The sequence below is a fragment of the Indicator indicator genome, chromosome 26 (genome assembly GCF_027791375.1).
Source record: "Indicator indicator isolate 239-I01 chromosome 26, UM_Iind_1.1, whole genome shotgun sequence".
Lineage (NCBI taxonomy): Eukaryota > Metazoa > Chordata > Aves > Piciformes > Indicatoridae > Indicator > Indicator indicator.
The window spans coordinates 5,732,897-5,759,781 of record NC_072035.1 but is presented as its reverse complement, the minus strand read 5'-3'; the positions used below and the strand labels follow the sequence as shown (position 1 = coordinate 5,759,781).

Below are 26,885 nucleotides of genomic sequence, written 5' to 3'. Positions count from 1 at the left end.
CAGTAAGTTAAGTGTTTTGAACAAGCCTTAGAGTACTGTAAATAAGTAAAATGCACAAGCAAACAAAAAATTACTTTCTGTTAGAACTCATTCAGCCTGCAGTAGGAACATCCCATTTGTTAAGACTCATTGCTGCATGTGTTTTCCCCAGGTGTGCAAGTTCTGCTTTCTTCAACACTTCCATGGTCTGTGATGACAACCACTACAAAACCTATGGTACGGCAATCCTCAGAACTCTTTTCTCTAATGTCAGAGTGTGAATATATTGCAGAGTTACAGACCTTACTTACTTTATAGTTTTTATTACTGACACTTATTTTAATACCCCATTATAGATACTTTCAGATATGCATAGGGAGAATTTCGAGCCAGCATGAGATGATGAGAGTACCACAGAACGTAGGGCAGATAAAGGAAATTAATTGTTAAATAAAAATATTTTCTGTATAAAAAAAGTGCAGAAACTTCTGGAGTATTTCAATGAACTTTGAAGGCATAGACCATTCAAAACCACTTTGCTCATTGTTCCTTGTTTCCTTTAAAATTAGAAAAGGATTCCCATCACAATAACAATATTAGTTTACATCTGATTTAGTAAAATGTGATGAAAAAGTTTAAAATAAAAAGTTTCTGTTGTGGTGTGATTTATGTTTTTTGGGGGGTTGGGTTTGGTTTGGTTTGTTTGTTTGGTTTTGTTTAGTTTTGTTTTTTTTTTTTTCCATACATGCAATGCATAAAGTTATCTGCAATCAGCCTATGTGGAGTTAGCTCACTTTCTGGCTGTCTGCAGTGTCAATGTTCTGTTAGGTTTTCTCTTGTTCACAGAGGCTTTCAGGAAACCCTGACAGATGAAAAAATTGATCTGTGCTGTATATTCTGTTTATCCAATCCATCTCTCTGGGTGCTTTCCTTTTCCCTTGGCTCCCCTAGTCTCCTGTGTGTAACCACAGTAGTCTCCTATGCCTCAAACTCCCTTCAGGGCTAAAACAATCAATAATGGCTGCCATATGGAATAATTTCTGAGGAGTTGTCTCTCTCTCCTGCAGCTCTCTACAAATGCCTATCATCCCATCATAACTAATTTGACCGAGGAGAGAGGGAATTTCCTCTCCCCTGACACGATGCTGGGCTACTTGGAGAACGTGTCCTTCAGCTTGCCCAACAAATCCTTGTCAGAAAATACTGCTCTAAGTCTGACAGAGGTAAGTGTCTTTCAACATCTCTGTGTGGAGCCACATGACCCTGAAATTTCTTCAGGAGCTGATATATCAAATGTAGCTCTGAATGCTTTTGCTGATTGCAGAAAATAAGCAGTAGCTATTTTAGGGAGTAGAAGGTGAGCTTCAACCAGAGAAAATAATATAAAGGTCTCTACTTCTTGGGCATATTACTTAATGCATAAATTATAAATACCTAGAACCATGAACACACATCAAAAATAATTGTTTAGCTGAGCAGGAAACGGATGGAAAAAAAATCTTTTTTTAAGTTTTCAGCTGTATCCATGAAAAAGATATAATTCTGGAAGGAAAAAAAGGCAACACTTCTGTGCACAGCCCAACTGATCTGAGTTTGACAGTTGGCTGTCAGGTGCAGGACATACAGTCACTAGTTAGAGCAGTGGCAGCAGCAAAATGGAGGCATTCATGAGTTGATAGCAAACTAGTTTGGATGGAGGGAGTACCCCAGCTGTGACTATAATAGTCTGACCCCAGGTTGCTACCCAAATATGAACTTGTAACTTATCTATGTTTCAGACCTTCATTAGAGGGTGTTAAAAAATATCAGTTACTGCTCTCTGCCCAAGCATCTGCCTTTGTAGCATTTATTGCTCCTGTAGAGAGCAGAAGGTGACTGCTGCCTCTCCTCTGCCTTCTCCTTTGCAAAGGTATTTAAAAAACATCAGGTCAAGGCACTCTGGGACATGGCTTAATGATGATAATGGTGTTGGGTTGATGGTTGGACTCGATGACCTTAGAGGTCCTTTCCAACCAAAACAATTCTGTGTTTCTGTGATTCTTGCTGCACTCTGCAATGGCAAGGGCACACACCCTGCTCCACCAGCTCTGCCTTGGAGGTGGAAAGCTGTGAGACGGGGCCTGTTTGTGGTAGTGGTGTCCTTAACTTTTGTGAGTTAATAGCTTTATTTTGCACTGGCTTCCCATCGCAGCCATGACTGCTGCGTAGATGTATCGCAGATCTCCACTGAAATTGGTTCATGGGAAGATCAGGTCCAAAGCTAAACTGAACACTTTATTTTTGTTTAATCTAATTCATAAAGGAAATAGTAATTAAAAAAAAAAAGTATTTTCTACAGTCTGAGCTGAGGACAAGGGGTCATCTTCGTAGAGTCATAGAATGGTCCAGGCCAGAAGGGATCTCCAAAGGTCATCTAGTCCAACCTCCCTGCAGTTAGCAGAGACATCCCCAACTAGAGCAGGTTGCTCAGGGCCTCATTGAGCCTCACCTTGAATATCTCCAGGGAAGGTGCCTCAATCACCTCCCTGGGCAGCCTGTCTTCTGGTAACATAAAGTTAGCCTTCTGTAAAATGATATGCTGAAATCAGAGAATTAGATGCAGGCTAGAAAGCTATTATTAAAGTCATCAGCTCTGGCCTCACTAGTGGTTGTTCCCTTAAGGCTGGGGGTAATACCAGGGTGACAAGGATTATTTACTCAGACAAACAATATAAATAAATGCTTCTGAAAACTACATGGACAGCAATTGATAGTTTGTGTTAAAAGCTTAGTGTTTGCAAACCCTAAAGCTTGGATTTCATGGCTCAGTTGGAATATGTAGCAAAAGCCCTTCAAATAAAGCTCTAATATATTGTTTCCTTTGTTTCGTGGAAAACTCTGTGTGGGCTCCAAATTGAAAACAGAACATCATCCTGTCAGTCAGCGTACCTGTTTCCCACAGCATTGCAGTTGCCATTTGGGTTGCGCATTCATGTTATTTGATGCTGCTTTGTGTGCCATGAAAGTGATTTACAGACAGGAATGTGGGACATGATTATCTTTAGCAAAGCTATTTTGGGAAGTAAACAAGAGAGACTCCTGATGGCACACACAGACTCTGTCGTTTGCCTGATCGATGGTGAGGCTTTGTATTGTCTGCAGCTAATTCCCTGAAAGGCAGGCACTGAGCTTGCATGCTGGTTTCTGCGAAGTTATCTCTATCCTGATTGTCATATGCCTTGCAGCATGAGAAAATTTGATTTAAGTGATATGCAATAAACTTGCTGATTACTGGCACATATTTATAACCATTGCTTCTGACAAATGGGATTCATGCTTTCTGTTATTGTGCTGCTCTGCTTGGTAGCTCCAGCACTCTTGCTTTCCCTTACATTTCAGTGGTCTAACACATCATTTTTTTTTTTTTTTTTTAAGAGTAATTCTGGAGTGATGCTGTGACCTGAAAAGAGATACTCTGGGCAATGTGGGCAGGGTGCTGGGTTTGAGATAGCTTCTGTCCATGCCAGGAAGAATCTCATGCTGCATGTTTGAGATGGACTGCAAGATTTGTGCTGCCTGATAGTATGCTGATGTAGCACAGCTCTGCCACTGCCCTTTGCATTATGGCTTGTAAAATTATCCTGAGAGATGACTTGCAGCTTGCTTCCATATTTCTCAGTGGAACTTTTTCTATATTCAATTGATGCTTTTAAGACATTTTAACAAAGAAGTTTAAGCAGGAGGTTTCCCTTGCAATTTTCTGTGCTCAGTTTTCGCCTTCTGTCCTCCTCCTCAGGACAGGGACTGTATCATGCTGAGCACTTGAACAGATCTTGACCTCAAAAGCAACATTTAAGTGCAAAAGTTAAGCAGATAATAAGTTGTACAAGTTAATGGACCCAGATATTTATCTGCAATTGTTGAAATATCTGGACACCAAAAACTAAAAGAGGGATTAATGCCATCTGTATTTAGATAAAAGGGGAGAATAAGTTCACTGTAGTCTTAGTTCCAGTATTGGCACCCTAGCTGCAGTATAATGATGGCATTTTGGGAGTTGCACAGCAGTGTTACTTTTAATAAGTAAACTACTAATTTAAAATGTCCTTTGCAGAGCATGATGAGAGTGCTGGCAAGTGGAGATGAATCTGTGACTTGAATGAAAATGGACTTGTCATCTTAAAATAAACCTAAGTAAATCCTAGCAGAGATCTGCCTTGGATCTTTACCAGGGGATGTAGCTGATCAATACATAATCAAATAATACAGTTTTATTTTATCTTTTAGGCATTTTTAAAAGCTATTGAAGAATTTCTGTTATTTCCCAACTGGATTGATGTACCAGAGGTAAGACAAACTGGCTTAGACTGGTAGGTTACTTCAGCTGGATAATTTCACATGGAAATGGTTGCCTCTATTCTTCACTGCCACAATGCAAATGATTGCCTCTGTTACTCTTCTTGCTAGGGCTTTTTTGGAAGTATGATTCACTTGTTTTCTCACACATCACTTTAAGATTTGTGGTAAGGAGCCATAGGCAAAACAATGGCATAATTTTCTTTTCTAGTGTGGTTTTCTTGATGGGTAAAAGGGGAATTTCATCTACTATTGTTTCTATTTCAGGATGAGTGAAACAAAATAATATTTACAAAATAATGGGTGTTGTCACTAAAGTAAGGGTTCAGTCAGTCCTTTTTTGGCACTGAACTTTGATATTTAAAAGCTTTTATTTATTTTGGAGATGGATGTTTCTCAGTGAATGTGAAATATGGGGTAGTGCTTACCTGTTTAGTGAACTGAGCTTTGAGAAAGTCAACCTATTAAAGGCACAAAATAACTTGTATCAAAGTTCTTTTTTTCTTCTACTGTACCTTTTAAAGTGGGAAGAAACACTTGCAAGAGAAACCCAAGAATTTCTTGAGAGAGAATTTTTTTTTTTTTTTAAATTTTAGAGCAACACAGATTTCAGAACAGAGAGCTTTCAGTTGGGAGAAGGAGAGGCTAAAGTAAATTAAGGTCTGACTAAAACATAAAATGCTTTACAGACAAAACAACGTGGAATTGATTTAAGTTCTTAGCCTAAAATCCTTGATCATCTCTGATGTAAATGGATTTCAGATAAAATAGATTTTAAATTTTTTTTTCATAGAAACATGCTCAGCATGATTTTATGGATCAAGTTTCAACCTGGAGGGTTGTTTTCCAAAGACATATTAAGGTTTTAAAAGTAGCTTTATACTGCTAACCATTTTAATGAAGATGAAAGAAAAGCCTGACTGCTTTGTTGGAGCATAAGATAAGACACTAGTCTTTATATATTGTCAAAGTAATCTGCTCAGTTCTCAGCCTCATTCTACTGAATCTTGAGTATAACTGACTGGTAGTGAAGAGTCATCTGGAGGCATTCTTTAAAACAGGGTTTTATAAGATCAAGCTCAGGGTAGCATCAATTTGTGTAAGATTTTCTCCACTCTGTGTAGAAAAGGTTGTAGAGAGAGTCATTTGGCTTTGGAAGGTTGAATGATGAGTCACACAGGAGTTTAACATAGCTCCTTTCATTTTGTGCTATGAACTGCAATTGCTTTTGTGCAGAACCTTCTCTTTCTTCTTCCTCCAGACTGCTCATCTCTTTGGAAGTTTAGTTCAAACTGTTGACAGTGTGATGGCTCATATGGCACAAAACCTGGATGAAAGCTCATTACCTTTAACTCTTGATGGAGTATCATCTGTGGCAGGTGGGATATAGCAGAAATGTTCCCTCTAGACTGTCAGATATCTTAAGCGTCCCTGCCCAAGGCAGGGGGGGTTGGAACTAGTTGATCCTTGTGGTCCTTTCCAACCCTGACTGATTCTATGATTCTGTGATTCTAAGTGTTTCTGTGCTGGCAGCCCCTCTTTTGCCAACACAAAAGATGAAATCCAAGTAGATTATTTTCTCTTTTGAATACAAAAGTGTTTCAGTTGCAGTAAGATGACTGTCCAGTTAGTCCAGAGGTAATCAGCTCTGAATATATTTGAACTTCCTTGAGTTTGTTTGGGGGGTGGGAAGGGTTTAGAATATGATTTCTGTGAAATGCACCTAAGCAGTTAAAAGGCCTAGAGCTCTTATGCAGCCCTTCAAAACTGCAGATGTCTGGATGTTCCAGTCCTTGATTTTTGCAAGTTTTTTTGTAACAGATTGCAAATAATAGGAATAGTTTTGACCTTTTTGAAGAATTTCATTTTACTGCTGTTTAGCATCTGAGCACCCTAATTTCATCTGTGTCTTTGGACACCACAGGTAACAAAAGTAATTTATCTGTGCTGGCACTCTGCTCTGCCTCATTGAGACCTGTGTGAGAAGGGAAATAACCTGAGCAGTTACCAGTACCATTAATCACTGCACACACGTTGCTGGACACTGGCATTCTCAAACGGAGCAGTGGAGGTCTGAAATAATGCCTTCAAATGTCAGTGGAAGAGTGTGCTACCAATCTGTTTTCTTGCCCTGGCAAGCTCAGTATTTGGACATAGGTGAAGTGTTCCATGGTATATTAACAGAGCATGTAGCACCTTCTCTGTCATAAAGGAGTCAGATCCCACAGGCAATTCTATACTTGAGGAATTCACTCTATTTTCTGCAAACATCTGGGGTTTCAAATTAATGACTTGCAATGGCTATTTTAGAGAAGTCTAGTTAAATAGTCAAGGAGATTATGGAGGCTGTTGATTTTATCATATTTTTGTTTGGGTTATCACACAGATTACACCTTGGTCAAAACGCATCCTCAGACTCTGAATTTGTCTCACTATCGATTTCCACCTCGAGGACAGAGTTATATTTCCATTCCCAGCGAAGCTTTTCATGGAAAAGGTAAGGAAAAATTCCAAGGGAGGAGCAGAGTCACATATACAGGGTACCCAAAAATGATTTAACTTGAGAACGGGTATTGATTTGTTTTTCTTTTCCAAGTAACTGATCACCATTGATCATATTTGCTCTAACTGCAAACTAATGAGTTATTAATGTGGCAAAATGTTCATATTCCTTGAGTTAATCTTGAATAATATTGCTGGGCCACAGAGATTAAAGCCATGTAATGCTGACATATTTTTACACCAGAGAAACCTTAATTTCATAAATTATTTTTAATCATCTGAAATTTCAGGATGTCAGATCAGGTATTACTTATCCCTTCATGCAAAATTACCTTTAAAATGTATGAAATTAAACTCTAAAATGACAGGTTTAAGCAATAGCAGCTACAGAAATAGAAAGACGATGTAAACTACAGTTAAGGTAAAAAGGCAGAAGTCAGGAATCCATATCTAGGCTAAAATTTTAATAATCTCAAAAGCTGGGTATGGCAAAAATCTGCAGCTTTAGTCAGGATTTGAAAATAACAATGTTTGAAGTTAATGATTTATGTTTTAATCAGGGACTCAAGGAACCTATTCACAGAAGCATCTCTCTGCATCCTAAAAATCTTTGTAAAATCTGACCCAAGCAGCCTAAATTCAAATCCACAGGATTTACACTCATAGAGACATTTCTGTAGTCACTTCTGTGGAGGTGAGGCTTGTCTCTGCTCATAAAGTGCAAAGTTAGCTGCAGATAACCTGCAGTGAGAAATACTCTAATAATTAGTGAACAGTCTACCTGATTTGTGATGACAGCTTTGTTTCTTTGCACTGGCAGGGGGCTCTGGCTGGAGACTTCTCTGCAAGTGCTCTGAGGCTTGACTAACTATAATTGCAAACCAACTTCTAATGCCAAAAAAAAGCATGTGAAAGGACCTTTTTATTTTCCCACTTACAAAGTCTCTCACCATGTAGATTTCTTTCTTTTTTTTTTTTTTTTTCCCCTTCACAACATTATCATGCTTGATATCCTGAAATGATCCAGCCCATTAAAAGTGTAACTTTTTTCCAGCTAAAGCTCACTTCTGAATAACTTCAGCTTCAGGCCACACTTCCACGCTGTCCAAATGAGCTAACCTAAAAATGCATTATCCCAGCTGAGACACTAGACACTTATAAATACTTGGAACCCAGAAAAAGGGGTAGTAAAAGACATCTGTGGGGCTGGCACTTAGAAAATATGCATCTGTCTTTTCATTCAGATGCTGGAGAACTCATAAATGCTTCTAGTGCAGGCAGCAAACAGATAACAGAATAGAAACCAGTTGCCCATGTTTGAGTTTCATAAACTTCCAGTCAATGTAGATGGCGGTGAAATATCCTTTACTGGAGCTACCACTGAGATGTTGACTCTGTTATGTCGTGCAACCTTTATAATGGACAACTGCTTTAACAACTTGTTTTGGAAATACAGTTGAACAAGACAGGCATCGTTCTGTTTTACTTCTGATATCTTTGTCCTGTGCTGTATTGCAAGATGTTTGTACTTCCTCACTTACTTAACAGAATAGTCAGGAATCTGTGAAGTCAATGATATGAGAGTCTACAGAAGTAGAGTTTCAGGTCTAGGGGGAGAAGTCTCTTGCTTACACCTGTTGCTGTGAGGAATAACCCCTGTTTGCTTTTCACAGATTGGATTACCATTGTGGGCCTGCTTTACCATAACATGCATTATTTCTTTCATAACATCAACCCTATGGATACCAAGTAAGTATCTCAGACCTTGCATCCTGTAACAGTTGCTTATTACTTGTGTGATATAACTTTATAACAGTCATGTCATTATCAACTGTAAATAAATTACAAGCCATAACCCTGATGCTGCAATATTGAGGACATGCAGTCATTAACTAGAGAGAGATATTAAGGCTTACATTAGATGTTGTACTAACATAGATTCCCCTGGTGACATGTTTGTCTTTCTTTGTCCTTCCATCCATCAGATCTGGTATTAGAGTTTCATAATTATAATCTGCCTTCTAAAAAGGAAATTACATATTTTCTCCTGACACACATAAAGATAAATCTGGCACTTAAATGAAGCAAGGAAGAAAACCTAACATCCCTCCTTAGCAAAAAATATCTGTATCCTCATCCTAGAAACCTGTAAGGTAATTTTATAACAGGAGTCCAGATAATACTTTAAAGACCTTTTGTTTTATACGCTGCATCAATGAAATCATTAGCAGATAAGATAAAATGAAAGCAGAGCTGTATACCTCTTGGGAAGACAATTCCCCAGGGAATTTTTCAAGGCCATTCACATAAATAATTACACTTTCCTTTTAAGATAGTATGAGTTTGTTTTAATTTGATCCTGTCCAGGCAGATAGATTAGTTTACACTTTCTGTCAGTCTTTTTTCAGTCTGTGACTTTCTGCTGTGTGATTCATGATAGCAGAAGGAAAAATGCAGAATCTTGGCTGTCATAAGTACCAGGGGTTGCTTTCCTTTCTCTACATATGGTTGCACAGAAGGTCATGGTCACAGGAGCTGATTTGTGAACCTTAGGATAAAGAATCCTGTCTCATGCCCAGATTGATCACACAGATATTACTAAATAGCATGTTAAAATCAAGTAGCAAGCTGTACTGTTTCTTAATCTGCTTTCTCAAGAAAAGGGGCACTTAGCAGGTGGTTGTAAAGGAGCCATGTGATTAGCATGCAAGATTTCTTACTGATGTGAAGAAATAGAGGCCATAATTTATGGCAGCCTATGTTTTTCAAACAGGAGGATCAGTGCAATTTATTAAGATAATGAACTATCATCTTCCCAAAGAGAGAAAGAGAATGAATGTGGTCTTTACCTAGGTAAAAGTCTAGCAAGCACAATATGATTAAAGTGCTATATTAAATAATTCTACAGCTGCTCTGTTAGTTGGAATAAAACAGTCATGTCATCTTTGTGTACATTCTCTGAAGTTTGGGGCACAGGACAACCTGGACACCAATTCCTGTTCCACAGATTTTTGCATGTATTTTTAGCACTCATCTCTGGGAAGAATCTGGCCTTGCTGCAATATTAAAGAGAAGCACAAAGACAATGAAGAAGAAATCTCTCCTAGATTTCTGTCATTAATCCAAAATACTTGACCTTGCAGGATGTAAGGCACTATACAGAATCATGACTCTCAAATTCCAGATGCAGATCTGTTCAAACCAGAATCTGAAAACCTAGTTAAGACAGGAAATGCTAGCTTTTAGTGATTTTTCCTTTGTGAAATCACATCCCAGGTATCAAAAAAAGTGTTTTTTAAGTAAGCATGTACTTCTCCTTAGCTTGGTTTTCTTCTCCCCCCCCCCCCCTTTTTTCCTTTTTAATCTATGCTGTGCTTTTATAACTTGCCTGCTTACATTTCAATAGAACAGCAATGTTTTCCCAAAGTAGTTTGTGTGAAAGACTTTATTTTCTGTTCTTTTTAGCACTGGGATGAACACCTGTAATTTAAAACCTGTCCATTTTCTTCTGAAGGGCAATTTCTTTTCTTTTTTTCCCCCCTCTTCTGTGGTGGAAAACTAAATCCAAAACTCTAGGAGCTTTTCTGCTGTACAGACAGATGACTTCTATTTTGAGGCTGCACAAACAGCAATTTCTAAAGGAAGTTAGTTTTGATTCCTTAAAAAAAAAAATCAAAACAAAAAGAAGGTTTTGGACTCAGTTCTGCTGCTGCCGCATTCAGTTTGTGTAAATGTGCAGTAATTCCACTGAAGGGAATGGGAGGATAGGCTCTGCTGTCTAAGGTCCAGAGCCATGGTGAAGAAAGGCTTGCATATGCAAGCATGAAACACAGCAACACGATTTCTTGCTTGTGCTGAACTTTATTTATGCTTCAAAATTTGTTTAGCTCCCTGAAGTTTAAGCATCAGATAATGGGTGTGGGAAAAGTTGTCCACTCTCTGAATCTGCATAGGAGAAATCTCAGAGTCAGGGAGTGGTCTTACCATGACAAGTTCTTCTCTAAACTTAAACTTTGCCTAGCAGAGTAGCAAATTCTGCCATCAGGTGAGTGAATTCAATTCTCATGCTGGTTACTGGGAAGTGAAGTAATATCTGATATCAATGAGGTTTATTTGGTCAGAACTAAGGAGTGGTGCTTGGGGTTGTGCTGTTTGTGAGTTTTGTTTTATTTGACCTTGCAGTGAAACCAAATAAAGTAATTTGAATGTCTAGCATGACTTTTTAAAATTATTATATTTTTTTTTAATCTGGAAGAAAAATGTGAAACCTTTACAAACAAGTGGCAGGTGTAAATAAGGGGTTTTTAACTATGCTTTGCAAACTGGCTCTTTCCAGTGATGTGCTATGTTTGGAAACTCAAGCTAATGGTTAATTTGCCATGGTTCATATTTCTCATAGTAAACACCTTTTATTTGTATCCTGAAGAGGTAGGTCTAAGAGACCATTTTACTCCTGCACAGTTTCTTACTGATAGTGTAAAAAATTTCACCCTACAGCCAAATGGATCTTTGTTTACTCCTAAATATGTAAGAATGCCAAAGCCATAAGTTTTAGCTAAAAGCAGAAATTAAAGGGGTTCTCATATACTACAAAATTACTTCAGCACGTCAAAAAAGTATTACCTGGACTAATCAGGTAATTTAGTCAGGTTCAACAGTTTGCATTGTTCCCTATGCTTTACAGTTGTTGCTTCTAGTCCTGTGAGGTCTTTTGCAGTCAAATCTTGCTCACCTATAGAAATAAATTGACTTGAACTAAAAAAAAAAAAAAGAGGGCCTGTGTTGCTGTTGTTGTGGGTGAACTGAAAGTATTTTGTTCTGCATCCTTAATGTATTTGTTTCTTTTCAAGGATTGCTGAAGCTGCTGCCTACAAAGGTTACATGATCTCAGCAACCAGTTATCTTATCTCTATCAAAGTGGAACCTCTGCCCCGGTTGTCCCACAATCTGTCAGGATCTCCTCTTATTACTATTCAGCTCACCCACAAATTGGTAAGTAAAAAGGCAACTACCAGTTTAAGCTTTCATCAGGGCTGTCAAAACTTGCAGTATCTAGGATGATTTCTTTGTATCTCCCTGGTGATGGTGGTGGTCATTTTCAGTAGCTATTCAGGTGGCATTTGTGACTGCGATATGTTTTTCCAACCATTACATGTCAGTGACTTCTGTTTCCATCAATGCAAAAGCCTGCTCAGTGCCCATGTTAAAAAAGAAGATGAAATGACAAGTATAACTTTAGGCCTTCCTGCATGGATTGTTCTGTGGATGTGTTTGTGAGAGCTTCAGTAGAATTAGTGCTTTCTCATTAGAGCTGTCAAAACACAGAATTTAGTTGTTTTTTTTTTTGCCTTTGGTCTCAATCCACAATGAGGTAATTGAGGTGTTTTGAATGTTCTCATGAATAAACCCAGACAAGGAACTCCTCCAAGGTCAGATACAAGTGTGATGGGGTGGAGCATCTCCTGGAGCAGGATCAGAGCAGGTTCAAATCCAATCCCTGTTCTATTCTGAACTGTCATTTCCAGAGACCAGAGCGTTCTGAATGTGAGAATCAAAGGACAAGAAATATAAGCATCTGAGAAAACCTGGAGGCAGTTTATTAAAATTGATCAGCTTTGTTAAGATGTTCCAATTTCAACAAACTGGCATATTGCAGCAAGAAACTGGAAAAACAGCTGGTTTGGTTTGCTGTTGGAGAAATAAACATCTCTTTGTCTTGTTAGTGGAATGGTGAATAGATGAATTTAAACTCCAAGGTGCTGGCAGGCGGTATGCAGCATCTATGACCTACTTACAGCATTGAATAGAAATGGAAAAGAAAGGTTTTGGTTCTTAAATGTTTCCTAGAAAACATGTCTTAGCTGGTTTTCCAAATCTTTCATCACGTTTTTCTTTCAACGGCTGTTTTCAAGCCAGTTTATCTTCTTCCTGTTGGGCTTCTGATAAAGATGGTGTGGGCTGCAGAAAACACATATATATAAAAAAAACCCAAACCCTTAAAGCATAGAAATGAAAAGTGTTGTTTTGCTGACAGTTTTTCAAACTGAGGGCTCTTGTGAATTTCCCTCATGGCCTCTTAGAGGCAGGCACATGAGAAGTGAAGACTGTATTTTGTGTAGATCATTTCTAAGCTGTGCCTTGCTTTATGCATTCAGGTTCCTCCTCGTGCTCTAAGATGGTGATTTACTAGCAGGCTGCTAACCAGACCTGTGCTTGTTTTTCTTTATTCCTGTTGACTTTTCACACCAAGATCCCAGTGATCTTCATGGTGCAAGTAGAAATGTTATATTTAGCATGTCTCTTTCTCTGTTTCACTCATCAGAACCCATGAGAATGTGGTATGAAAGTGTCCATCTAACCTATCCTGTGTATAACAGGTACAGGTTGATTGGGATTTGCAGACTCTACCTAGGGCAGTGTGTGCTTTATTCCATGCACTAGAGGAGTGGCTCTTTTCTCTCACAGAGGAGCCCTTGCTGCTTATTGGCAGTGCACTATGGCAGCCATCTGTTATCTGTCATCATGCTTCTACAGCTACTTCTATTTTGGGGAGTGTTCAGGTCTCGCTAATTGTTATGAATTCAGGCATGACTTGCTTTTGGTTTGTAGCGTTTGGGTTTTTTTGTGGGTGTGTCTATCAGGTTTTGAGTTGTTTCGTTTATTTGTTTTGTTTTGATGCTTATTTGCTTTAAATTTCATTTTTAAAAATCCTTGTGGGAAATGGGGGAAATTTGTTCCATTGTGCTAACAGCATTGAAAAAGTAGCTTGGTGGTGTCTGAAGTAGGTCTATAAATACAGGTCAATACATTTGTATTTTAAGGTCTGAGCATTTTGATTTTTAAGAGGGAGAAGTATTTTCTAAATCTGTAGTGACTATAATCTTAAACTCTGTTCACAAAACTGTCCTGGGATAGTGACTGTACTAGACTTTGTTCTTAGGCACACAGCTCTGAAAGGAGGTGGATAATGCAGAGCAGGTGCATCCCTCTGAAAGACAAAGAACTCTTCATCCACTTACTCCTTCCAGTAATAGTCTGCTGCTGGCTTTTACATCTTACTGACTGGTACCATCTGATTACTTTGAGAAGTTCAGGAGATGCAATGAAACTTTGCTTCACAAGTATTGTTAGAAAATTCATAATTTTATTTTGTTTTTTACTCTTGAACAATTTCTGGACTTGAATTAGTAACTGATCCCACACTGAACTGAATATCCATTCCCAGTGATTTTCCAAACAAAAATCAATTCAACTGTGTGAGATTTTATTTTTGATGCTCATTCCGGAACCTGATTTCAGTGTTATCTGATGGTGAAGCACATTCTCATATTTCCTAGCTGAATTTCTAAAACTGCTTCTAAAATTCCAAATCAGAAGTAAAAAAAAAAAAAACCAAAAACCAAATGCTAAACACTTTCAAATAGCAAAACATTCTGAAATCTGCAAGTATGATGAAACAGAAAATCTGTTTTGGGATTGTAAAATATTGTATTTGGGTTGTTTGGCATCTTTAATTCATATCGATTTTTCCCAGTGGAAGAGTGTTGTCTAGCATCAGAATATGTCTTTAAAAGTGGCACAAAAGTTTGCAGAGACTTAAGAAAGCCATGGTGTGAGATCTGGGCAGTGGGAGTATACCTAGTTTTCTGCTCAGCTTTTCTTGCATTGTTTTGCTGTTGGTGTGAATTTTGCTAAAAAAAAAAAAAAAAAAGCAGCTATTAATCAATGACCAACAGAAACAACCCAAATACCTCTGGGTGTCTTGTGTTTGTGTCATACTTTAACCCTAACTGGCAACTAAGCACCACACAGCCACTCATTCACTGCCCTCTGCCCCAGCGAGGTGGTGCAGAGATTTTGGGGCATGAGAGGGGGAAGTAAAACTCAGAGATAGAGATAAAGACAGTTTAATAGGACAAAAAAGGAAGAAAATAATAATTAAAAATATAAAAATAAGAAGAATAAAGTTAGAATATGCAAAACAAAGGACGCACAATGCAATTTCTCACTCCTGCAGACTGATGCCCAGTCAGCTCCTGAGCAGCAGCCCCTGGCCAGCTGTCCCCACAGTTTACATACTGGGCATGACATTGTGTGGTATGGGATATTCCCTTGGCCAGTTTGGGTCAGCTCTCTGGGCTGTATCCCCTCTCAACTTTTTGTGCCTCTCCAGCCTTCTTGCTGGCAGGGCATGAGAAGCTGCAAAGTCCTTGACTTAGTATAAACACCACTTAGAGACAGCTGAAAACATCAGGGTGTTATCAACCTTATTGTCATACTAAATCCAAAACACAGCACTTGAAACAGCTACTAGGTGCAAATTAACTCTATCCCAGCTGAAACCAATCTGGCATGGAATCTAAATTCTTTAGAAACAAAGATACAGTGTAGATAGAAATACATTGCCCATTTATCTGTGGGGAAGACTTGTAGTAAGGAGTCATGAGCAGAACCTGTGCAGCTCTGCAGAAGTGGTATGCACAGTGAATTAGGAAGACTGCTTGCTCCTGACACCTGTGGCTTTGGGAATGTAACTTCTCTTCTGGCTTTTAATTAGTGGGTATGTTTAATAGTAAGGAATGGGTGAGTAGATTATACCTGAAAGGAATTTGGCTGGTGTTGGTCTCTTCTCCCAAGTAACTCGTGCTAGGATGAGAGGAAATGGGTTTAAATTGTGCCAGGAGAGGTTTAGATTGGACATTAGGAAAAACTTCTCTGCTGAGAGAGTGGTGAGGCATTGCAACAGGCTGCCCAGGGAGGTGGTGGAGTCGGGGAGGTGTTCAGGAAACTGTAGCTGTGATGCTTCAAGATATAGTTTAGTGATCATGGTAGCTGGGTTGTGGTTGAACTCTATCTTAAAGGTGTTTTCCAGCCCTTGTGATTCTATGACTATAAAAGTATGGCAACAGTGGACTAAATTTATTATTTTATGGTGCTGTGTCTGCAATGAATTCTGTGGAATAGTTTAAAATAATGTAATTTAGAGACTGTAATATTGAATTTACTTAAGTAAATAACTTAAGCAAACTTACGGAAGTACATATAAGTGAAGTTACTTAAACAGGTTGGAAAATGACTGCATGTGTCTGAAAGCTTTCAGATGATAGAAGCACAAGTCCTTTCTGTCATACTACCTCTCATTTCACTCTGCAAAGTGGTTTCATTTAGGTGAATATGATTGCTGGTGAAATAAAAGTAGAATTTAAAATGTAGAAGAAATTCTGGCTGCAAGATCACTGTGTTAAAGTATGCACTTTAAAATAAAAAGTAATCGTCAAACTATTTATGTAAGGTTACGATTGAATATAATGATTAAACCAAGAGCATAAAATCTGGCTTAGGAACCTGTTTCATCCATTAAAATACTGCTTGCTTATAATAATGGGAGAAACATTTCAAGTGGATACTGATCTCATTCTTACAGTTGCCTGTTTGTTCCACATAATGTTCTCAATTCAACAGAGCAAAATGTAATAAGAAAAAGTACAGAATAACAAGTCTCAACAAATGGCTTTTCTCTTAAAATTAGAGTCTGACTTTTTGCAGTTGATCTGTTTTAGCTACAGCTACTCCAATGGAATCTGCTGGATTTCAGAAATAATAAAATGGGAGGAGTGAAAAGAGAATATAGTTTTTTGTACTGGTTGTATTGGTGTTTGGTCTAGCTTAATAAAATGTTCATTCTTTTCTTTTCTTCTACTGTCTTTAGGAAAAATGTCAATCACTGAGCAATGGAAAACAAAAGGGAGGGAAATAAACCATGCCTATTTTAGGAAGCAGTTACAAAGAAAATGTCTGTGACCTGAGTATCACCCCTTGAATCAAAACTTCTCAGAGCATTTATCATCCCACAGCCTAAGTCACTGCTGCTTAAATTTTCCCTAAGACAAGGATTCTCTGGGTTCCCCTGAAACTTCTGCATTATTAATGTAGCTTTCAGGAGTTTGTAAGATGATTAAATTTCTATTTTGTTTTGAAACATGAGTCAATACAAACAGGTGATGCTTCCTTTTCTAGAGAGTACCACAGGGCAGTGGGCAGAGTGCATAGAGGAGAGATGGATGCCCAGCACAGGGGACAGGCTGGAGGCTAAGCTGGTGGTGTGGTGGAACGTAGGAGCTGAAAGGTTGCTTCATAGTTGATACATACACTGTTAACTTCACAGCTACAAGAACTAGAGAGACCAGGCTACAGAATCATTTCTATCAGGGAGGACATAAGAGGAAGACATCAGTAATTACAACTATTAGGTCTTTGATGTTTAGGCTCACAGGTGGATTCTCATGGGACCAATATTATTGGTTGACATTCTTTCTACCCAAAGAGCAGGCAGAAAATTCTCTAGTCAAACATCCATTTCTGTGAAATAGGTTTCTGGCTTACAAGAGAAATTCTCATGAATCAAGCTGAATAAGTCTTCCAATTTTTTTCACAGGATAAGAGTATTACTTGTTTAATTCTTATGAAGTAAAGACTCCCCGTGGGTAGGATAAATATGTACATTTTACTACTTAGTGTTATTTTTGCTTTAATTTTCAGTATTCTAACAACGGTTTGTTTTGTTGCACAATCCCTGAAACCGTTTTTTGTTACTCTTTATCTTATGAAAATATGAACAGCTTTAAGACAGATTGTTTCACAGAAAGACCTCATCAAGTATTAAAAATTCAACTTATTTGCATAAGAACATAAAGTGATTAAGTGTTGGGGCTTTTTCTGCCATATGGAGGAACGCTGATCTGCTCTTTCTATACAGAGAGTCCACTTTTGAAACACAATGACCTAGCTGGTGGTGAAAAGCAACTCTCATTTTCCCTCTCTGAAGTTACAGGTTACCTTTTCCTGTGATTTTGTGGATCATTAAGGGCCCCTTTGCTTGAGATTTTTTTACATGTTGAAGAATTGCTTTCATGAATCTTTTTAATGAGGATCTTTTTAATGACTGTCCCTTCCTCCCCACTGCTTAGGGTACAGGATCAAAATGAAGGAGAACCAGGAGTACTCTGTGACAACTTAGACTCAGATTTGTTGTTGTCACGCTGTTCAGCTGTTCTCTTAACAGCAGGATTTTAAATCTCTTTAAATATTTCATATTGTTGATTCAATATTTATCATAATATGATTTTTCAGTCAGTATACACCTGTGCAAAGACTGGGAAGAGCTTGCTGTGTGCATACATGTCGTCTTTCTATAGCTCACCTGAAATAGTGTCAGACAAAGGCTGTAAAACAAGAAAATTATGTTCAGGGACAGGTAGCGTTGCCTGTAATTGCAGCATTTTCAGTGTGAACAAAAGCTTTACTCTAATTTCACTGTTTCACTTGATATACCTGCTGATTGAGTCTGGTTGTGGTAGTCTCTGGTCTAGAGACTGGACACTTCCAGTCCATCAAGGGGGAACAGAGTGAGAATAAAGGAAATTATGTGAGGATGAGCAGTGGTAACCACTCCCAATACATATTACAGCTGAAAATGTGACTGCATTGAACTTATGGGAGCTCTTGAACCAAAAGGTTATGCTTTGTTCCTACTGGGTAGACACTCTCAACAAACTCACTGTTGCAGCTTGGTGCCTGCATTGGAGATTTTAATAGGAAGTCCAAAGACCAAAACAGTAAAGATGCAGTTAAGGTAGATCCATGCTCCTAAGTGTACCTACCCTGAGGCATATAACTTTGGCCATGTTTATTGAATGAACACAAAGAGTTAGAATCTGGCCTTGTATTTAGGTGTCAAACTTTGCAAAATGTCTAGGATTTATTTGGAAAAGCTTCAGGTTACATTCCCAATAGGTTGGTCAAAGAAGGTTGTCAAAACTGCTGGTGTTAGATGTATAACATCTTCAGACAGATGTTGTTTTTCATAACTATAAAGATGTCAATTTACATTAAAGATGCTTTAAAAAAATATTTCTTTACAATAGGCTGCGGGATTTAATATAAAACCTTATACTTTATCAGAAAAGTTTTGTCTAAACAAAGCCCTCAAAGATACAAAAGCTGATGCAAAAAGTTACCATAGTCAGTTGTAATTCAGGAACACTTTGGTGAAAGACAGACAGTTTTTGATTGATTTTAAAAATGAAGCATAAAAAAAGATAACAGAAATCAACTAACACCTTCAGTGTGTGTGGGATGATGTGAAGACTGATGGTAGTTTGCAGTTGAAGAAGGTTTTTTCTCAAGCTCTCCAGATGTTTTGTAATGAAGCAACAGTACATTTTGTAAGATGATTATCCTCAGGAAAAGAAAAAAACAAACAGTTTCTAGCAAGATGTTTTTCATAGCAGGAGCAACTTGAGAAGAACTAGCATTCAACTTATATGATCCAAGAAATTACAGCACAGAGTAGAAATTTGAGAGTGATAGATGTCAGGACTAAAATGCATACGCAACGTGCTCTGGCATGTGTCAGGAGAGGAAATAGAAAGAGAAATAGTGTAAAATGGCACCAATGTTTTGTAAGACCTACAAGCCTATGTAACCACCACGCACAGACCTTGATCTTTGACCACACTGAAGTCACCTTTGTCATCAATTCTTGTCTTTACTGACAAGGCAGCTGACCATCCTTCAGCACATACCAGTTTAGTGCAAATCTGGGGATATTTGGTTCAAAGATAGTGAAGGACTGACTAAGGTGATGAGACAAAAGGGGAGCATTCATGGCCTGGGTGCTGCAGCAGGGCACATTGCTCTGTTGATCCCTTGCTGTTGACTGGCACCACAGACAACACTCCCTTGCAGCTAGAAGAAAACTTTTTGTGCACTGGTTTCATTCACTTAAAGGATTCTGTAGCTTTCTCCAGGGCTTTGTTTTCCTTTTTTGCAGGAGGGGAACGTGTGCAGCTGCAGGTTTGGAAAATTAGACTCCTGACTGCTATACTCTCTGTGAGAGGGCCTCACATGAAGATTAGATGCAGACTGGGAATTCTCAGTGTAGCTGGTTTTTACTCCAAATGTATTTAATGCAAATGTCATTTTAAAGATTTGCTTGACTGGGGGGAGGGGAGGTGGGAGGAGCTGGGTATATGTTTTACTAAGATAGTAGAAAGTTTTGACTAATTTAGCATTGTTCCATCTCATTCCTTAGCTCCATATGGTTCATTTTAACAAACACAGTGCTTAGGGAGTTGTCTGCCTGACCATGAATTGTTAAACTTTCTTACCATATTATTACACTGAATCATTCAGTCAGCTGCTTCTCTCCTCATTTTTTGACCAACTCTCTTGATTATTTTTCTTCTTCTACTACTTTACTTTGTGCAACCAACTCTTCCCATTAGTGATCTAACTCTATGCTCCTTGCTAGAGTGCTTCATCAGTGAAGCTTTAGCAGCTTTCCTGTTAATCCTATCTCATATTCTGTTATATGACTTCCTTAAATCTCCAGAACCAAAAAGTCATATGAGAGCATCAGCATTCATTGCTGTAAGTGCAGCCTGCACATCTGGGAAGTGCTCTCTTGGGGTACTCCTTTGGAAGTGGTAAAGCGCAGGGAAAAAAATAGACTTCCTCTTCTCCTAAGAGTGATGCTGTTATGAAAAAGTGTACCTGAACCTAAAAGGTACTTTCTCTGTTGTCTAGTGCCTGGCCTTATTGCAAGGTTTGTTTAACATCATCACTAATAGGAAAATGAAATGGGAGAAGAACCAATTTCCATTTGTACACAAATATTAGCACTACCAAGAGAGAGACAAATCAGTGTAGAGTCACTTTATCTTTATGGCCAGTTAAGTGTTGACTAATTTATACACTGATTGAGGGAAAACAAGGACTGTTGCCCACATCTGCAAAACAAAGGTATAAGTTTTCACTGAATGGACTTTGCCAGGAAAACTTGAATAAAATACAAATAAAACTGTGAGTCTTAAAGAGTGTGTCACAATTAAGCAAAAAGAAAAAATAATGATAATGAAGCTCTTAATTTAAAAATCAATGTGGGGTTTGACACTTTGTTATGCAAGTTAAATCTTTGCTATAAAGAACAGAGAAAACTCATTGAGTTCAAATAAGAAATGAACATATCTGCAGCTAATTTCTTGCTCTTGGGCAACCTTAAAATACCAGTAGTCATTATGATAATATACAACATATCTTCACACTATAGCAATAGTTCAGTATTGTTAATGTTACTGACAGAAACATCCCAGGACTTATTTTCTCATAGGAATCAATTTTAAAAGCCTAGGAAGGTGCAATAGCAGAAAATAAAGATTTTCATTAAGCACATTGAAGATTGCCTGTTGTAAGAATCAGGACTGCATTATAATAAGCTCTAATTCATAGGAGATCAGAACAGGTTTAAGCCTTTGGAGGTACAATGCTTCCCCTGTCTTATCACTCATTTATCATGAAACAAGTCCTCAATATTTCTTTATAAATGAGTCCTTTGGCTTTGAGGTGGATATTGCAACAGGAGTGAGGGCATTGTGAAGTGGCTGGAAATTTTTGGAAGTGTGCAGATAAAGTTTGCTTTTAATTTTAACTTTAGTTGCTGACTTCTATTAGAGTATGTGGATAATTTTGTATGCCGGCTTCCACTTAGCATCTATAAAATTACCTCTTGCCTAAAGAAAATAACCACTGGGGACTGGAACCAAGTGTTATCAATCTACAGCAAGAAGCATCTGCTTTTTCTCTTTCAAATCTGAGTCTGCAAGGGACAGAGCATCAGCAGTTGGAGGTCAGTCAATACCAAGCAATAAACTCTGAAAAATCTTGCTGACTTAAACCCAGAAGTGAATTCCACAGTTATCCTGTTTTACAGAACTGTGGTGTCTTGTGCTGCTCCACTCTGCCTGTGATTGAACATTTATCACAGGAGGAGAAGAGAAAATGATGGGATTTTATATTTGACATGATCAAATCTGGGCCAGTGATTTAGAGTTCTGTCCCAGCTGCAAATAGTTTTAAAATCCAATTTAGTTCTTCTTGTTTAAGTTCCTCATCAGTGACTACATCCTCAAAGCATCCTTGCATGTAGTGATGGCATATTGCAGGAGTTCCAGCTAGTTGTGCTACATTTAATGAACTGCCAGGGTTTCTGCTATAAAATGTTATATTTCTATGCACAATGTTAAGACAGATATAGGCACACTTAAACATTGTGAAGAAAAGTTAGTGCAGTGATAAAATAACCAGCATTCCTGTGTTAATTACTTTGAAATGATAAATAAAGAAGTAAGAATAAAGTACCACCAGTCTCTAATCCCCACTGCAAGCACAGCTCCTGCAAAATCTCTCTTGGTGAGGTCAAGCCACTTTCAAGTGGCAGAAGGGGAAAGTGTAGCATTTGAAATTGCAAAAAGCTGGATTTACATTCAAAATGCCCAAATTATATATATATGTATATACACACACACATATAGCCAGAAATATTATTGCTGATTGAGAATTTCACATTCCCTAGAGTCAGACACTCGGAGAGAGTGTGTTTTCATAACTGTTTTGTGAAGAGATACATTAGATATAAAGGATAAAATCCTGATTTAATTAAATTCATGGTAGAACTGCTGATATCTATGGGTCTTCACTCTAATGGCAGTCTAATGTTGCTTTCAGACTGATACAAATCCATCCTTTGCTATTCATAATAATTTGAAAAGAAAACAGAATCAAGACCGAAGACTAAAAAGGAAGATTTGTTTCCATCTGTCTGTTGACTGTACTGCCAAGAAGTGTTTTTTTTTTTTTTCTGAGTAGAAACAGGATGCTCCTGCATTGTGCTCTCTCACTCTCTCTCTCTCTCTCTCTCTCTCTGTTACATCTTGAACAACCCATGTAAAAGCAAAAGGACTTTTTGGATCCTCCAAACCCATTGACTTAACTCTAGGCAGGTTCCACTCAGTTCACCTTCTGCATCAATGTAATTAGGTTGCAGTGGTGGAAGGGTGGAGAGAGGTTTGGGAGATGTTCACATTTGTTTCTCTTGATTTGTCAGTTTGATCCTGAGTCACATTGTGTATTGTTTGGGTTCATACAGAAAACACTGGCAAGTTTTTAAGATGTAGGTTTTCCTTGTTATTTTAGGCTGCGTTCTCACACATAGCAACAATTAAATCAGAGAAGACCATGTATGGATGTTAAGAACAAGTTAGTTATTATGAGGGTGGTGGAACACTGGAACAGGTTGCCCAGGGAGGTGGTTGGGGCCCCATCCTTGGAGATATTCAAAGTGAGGCTTGACAGGGCTCTGGGCAGCCTGATCTAGTTGAAGATGCCCCTGCTTACTGCAGAGAGGGGTTGGACTGGATGACCTTTGGAGGTCCCTTCCAACCTAGACCATTCTGTGATTCTATGTACTTAAATGATAAGTAAATAACAAGTAGAAAGTTCATTAAAAAATTTCTCACTAGTTATTTTAGCTGAGGTGCCATCTCCAACTCTATGTATAATCTATTTCTTATTGCTTTCAGTAATACTGGATCTGAATAACCTGTTGTAAATGCTCCTTGAGATGCTTTGGGGTAGCAGTTGCTAGTGGTTTTGCTTCAGTGGTGGCTTCAAAACATTAGCACGAAGTATTGAGGTAACTAGGTAACTTTTATTAATTGTGCACAGTTGGAACTCTTAGCTCATGCTTTTTTGCCCTTTAGATTGCACATTTGCTTGTCTTACTTGTCAATCCAAGACACTGACATGCTTGTATTTGAGTTCCTAGACTTCTAGCATGTCTGCCCATGTCTCTGTGAAAGGGAGCTTGCTGGAATGATTTGTATGGCACAAATGACTGATGTTTAAATGTATATAAACAAATGATGTTTCACTCAGAAAATGATAACTATACTAAATCTATTTTTTTCTTGGTTTGTGTCCTGCTGCCTTGGAAACATGCAGAAATGCACTGAGAATGGTAAGGCAATGAAAGGCTAACTATCAGCAAGATGGAATATATGTTGAAAAGAATAGGATCTTCTGCACATAGTCTGGTTTATACCATTGTTGTGGAAAGGCTAACAGTTGGGTTTTTTTAATCCCTTCAATGACTTTTTAAGGTGTATTTGGCCAAGAGAGCACAAGAAGGATATGGCTGGTAACAGGAAACTTATTCATTTGGATGCATTTCTAAATCATAGAGTATTGGAGGTTTTTGAATATGGAGCAGTTAAGCAAACATGGCTTGCAGTTAAGTCCACATTGACATGTTACACACATTAGACATTAACAATGAATGCAAGGGAGTTCAGTATGGTTTTGTGGAACCAAAAAAAGCATTGTTTGTAATAATGAAGGTTGAAAACTTGTCTTTGATTTTACTATTCTGGTGATCAAGTAGTGGCAGCTTCCAGGTATAACAAATTTATAGTTAGGAAGTGAAGGATTTCAAACCTTTACGAATCTACTTAATGCAAATTGTTCCCCCCCCCCCCTCCCCCCGCCTTTAAATATTCACTATTTCTGCAGCAAAACTGTGAATATTACCTTGGAGAACTGGATTGGAAGACAAGAATATGATCACATTTAGAGTGGAGTCCTCATGACTGTCACAGAGAAGTGGGGAAGGCTGAGGGAAAGATACCAGTTGTATAGTCTGAGAGGCAAACATTATTGCTCTGCTGCTGGTGATTAGGGGCATTAGTGCAGAAAGAATTGCACAGGTTTTGGAATGAATTATAGCTGTTCTATTATGCTCCTGAGCTGTTGTATTTAACCAGCAAGAGACAAACAAGGCACCTGCTCAGCAGTGGTGTGTGTGACCTGCTTTTGCCACAGTGGCACTTCAACTAAAAGCAAAACTGAGGTCATCTGATATGGCTTTGTGGCTGGGACCGTGCTTATTACAAGGCAGCGTTGTGGCTAAGTATAGGCTGGGTTACAGTAACATCACCAATTTAGAGAAACTCTTGCATTTAGTTCACACAACATAAATAAAAGTTTTGGCTTGGAAAACAGCGTTAATTTTAGTTCAGAAATGGCAGAGGAATCATACTTTAGAGAAAGCTGTAGATGGTAAAAGTCTGGCTTTGCTTGTTTCCATCCTCAGCGCTTGTTAGATGAGGCGTTTTAGCTCGACTCCCTCTGCTTTGCAGCAGAGTTAGTAGATAATGATATTAACAGCAAGTAATAGAAACTTGGAGTTGTTTTTCTAGCAGGAAATGTGCAGCTGCTAAGGAGGGATTTTCCCTTTTCTTTTTTTTTCTTTTTTCTTTAAAAGAAAAATAATACAAGAGTGGAGTCCTCCCCAGTTTAAGAGGCTAACACAAGCTGGGTCAGCAACAAGATTCCTATCAGGACAGGGCCAGCCAAGAGTATCTGCTTTTCAGTGACTCACCCTGAAGCCAGCTCCACATACCTTCCTCCTCTGCAATGACTCACAATAAATTTCTGTAATCTTGATCTGTTCAAGCTATCATTTAATGACTAACATATGCTTTGAAGGTGAAAGTGCACTGGAGACGAAGGCAGGGCTGAGATGACAACGCTTTCACTGTGACAACCAGAGCATCACAATTTAGGAGAGAGGACAAAGAGTGTAGCAATGTGTTGTACAGGGATTACTCATGTGAGTTGGAGTAAGCACACTGCTAAATGCGTTGCTGAAGCTGGCTGTTAGAAGGTGCTAAGCAAGGAGAGATAGAAGTAGTGAAAAACAAGATAAATCCTATAAACAAATAAAATGAAATAGAAATGCATTTAATTTGCAGCAAGCAAAAGCTGGATAAGTTTAGAGTTCTGCATGTGAGTTGTCCTGCTTTTTGTCAGCAGTTTTTAAAATAGACTTCTTATTAGCATAAAGGTTTTGGAGATAATTTCAATAGTGATAATTTCAGGAGCACTGCTCCGTGTATTTTTTCATTCCTTCTTTCCATCTGCTATGATAATTGATATCAAATCCAACTTGAATAGCCAGAAGAATAAATTTGGAGAAAGCACCAGACACACCAGGGAATTTGGTTTTCCTGAGCCATGTTTGTAATTAATCAGATGCAATGATGAAATCTTACAGGTTCCCACTTATTGTTAGGCCTGACAATTCTACCCTCAACAAGTTGTTGAATTTCAAATTTGAGAGAAGGATTTTTTTTTTCCTGGAGGGGCAAGAGGGGTTCCCCCATAGTTTAATTAATTTTATTTTTATTTTAAAATTTTGAATATGGCAAACAATGGTAATTCTTGTTTTAGGAGTATTACTCAAGGACCTTCAGAGCTTGATCAATTTTTCTTTGTCAAGAAAGCCAGCCTTGCAACATAATACCGTTAATTATGCACTCCAACTAATTAAAAAACTAGAACAGTATTGATTTTTATTCTAATCTCTGATTTCACAGTTTAGCTTTCTATGTAAAGACTGTGTTGTGATGCCCATAAAACAACAGCCCCCCTCCCCACCCCCAGATTTGTCAGTGTTGAATTTCTGTTCTCCATTGATCTCAATACATGAAACTTGTGATATAGTGATGACCTATTTTCTAGTCCAGTGGTCTTTGTTCTTCCTCAAACTAGAGGTGTAACATGGTTATAGAAACTAGATAAGCGCTGAGTGGGACCAGGTGCTCATGGGGAATCAATCTGCAGGAGTTCTCAGAATTTAATAAAATGGTGTCACTCTGCACTAAGTGAGGACATCTCCTCCAGGAAAGACTTTCCAAAACTCAGCCAGGGGCCCCCAGTCTGTTCTGCTTCCAAAAACTGCTAAAATTTGCAGCAATGTGGCTACTGCAAACTTGTTGAACACCACCAGTTAAAAACACGTTTCAGACCACTATTTCAGACAGGTGTATAAAAGCCTGAAAACTTAGACAACCTCTTAAACTTCTTTGTGAGATCAGTGGCAGAGCATACACGGAGAAGAGGCCAAGATGTTGCATTTCTTGGTCTTGAGAATGCAGTGTTGAGTCCTTCTACCCTGTCACTACAGCTCCCTGACAGGTACATGCAATTCTCCTTGGCAAAGCTGTTGGGATTGATATAAATTCCTTCAAACAGCAGAAATATTTGTGTTGAAAAACTGCCAAGAGTTAGACAGAGTGTTCGTGGGGCTAAAAGAGGTGTGGGCGAAGGAAAGCAATCATCCAGGGAATAATTTAATCGAGCAGAGGAAAACAGCACAAACACCATTTCTGTTG

The 26,885-nt window shown here is 38.4% G+C and overlaps 1 protein-coding gene across 1 annotated transcript in view; it reads left to right on the top strand.

The window, feature by feature from the left end:
• Positions 1-26,885, top strand: part of ADGRD1 (adhesion G protein-coupled receptor D1) — a 156,188-nt gene that overhangs the window by 24,519 nt on the left and 104,784 nt on the right. Inside the window, 5 exon segments of the mRNA XM_054392762.1 lie at positions 4,246-4,305; positions 5,576-5,693; positions 6,701-6,811; positions 8,490-8,565; positions 11,667-11,808. Of these exon segments, the coding sequence (XP_054248737.1) occupies positions 4,246-4,305; positions 5,576-5,693; positions 6,701-6,811; positions 8,490-8,565; positions 11,667-11,808 (507 nt within the window).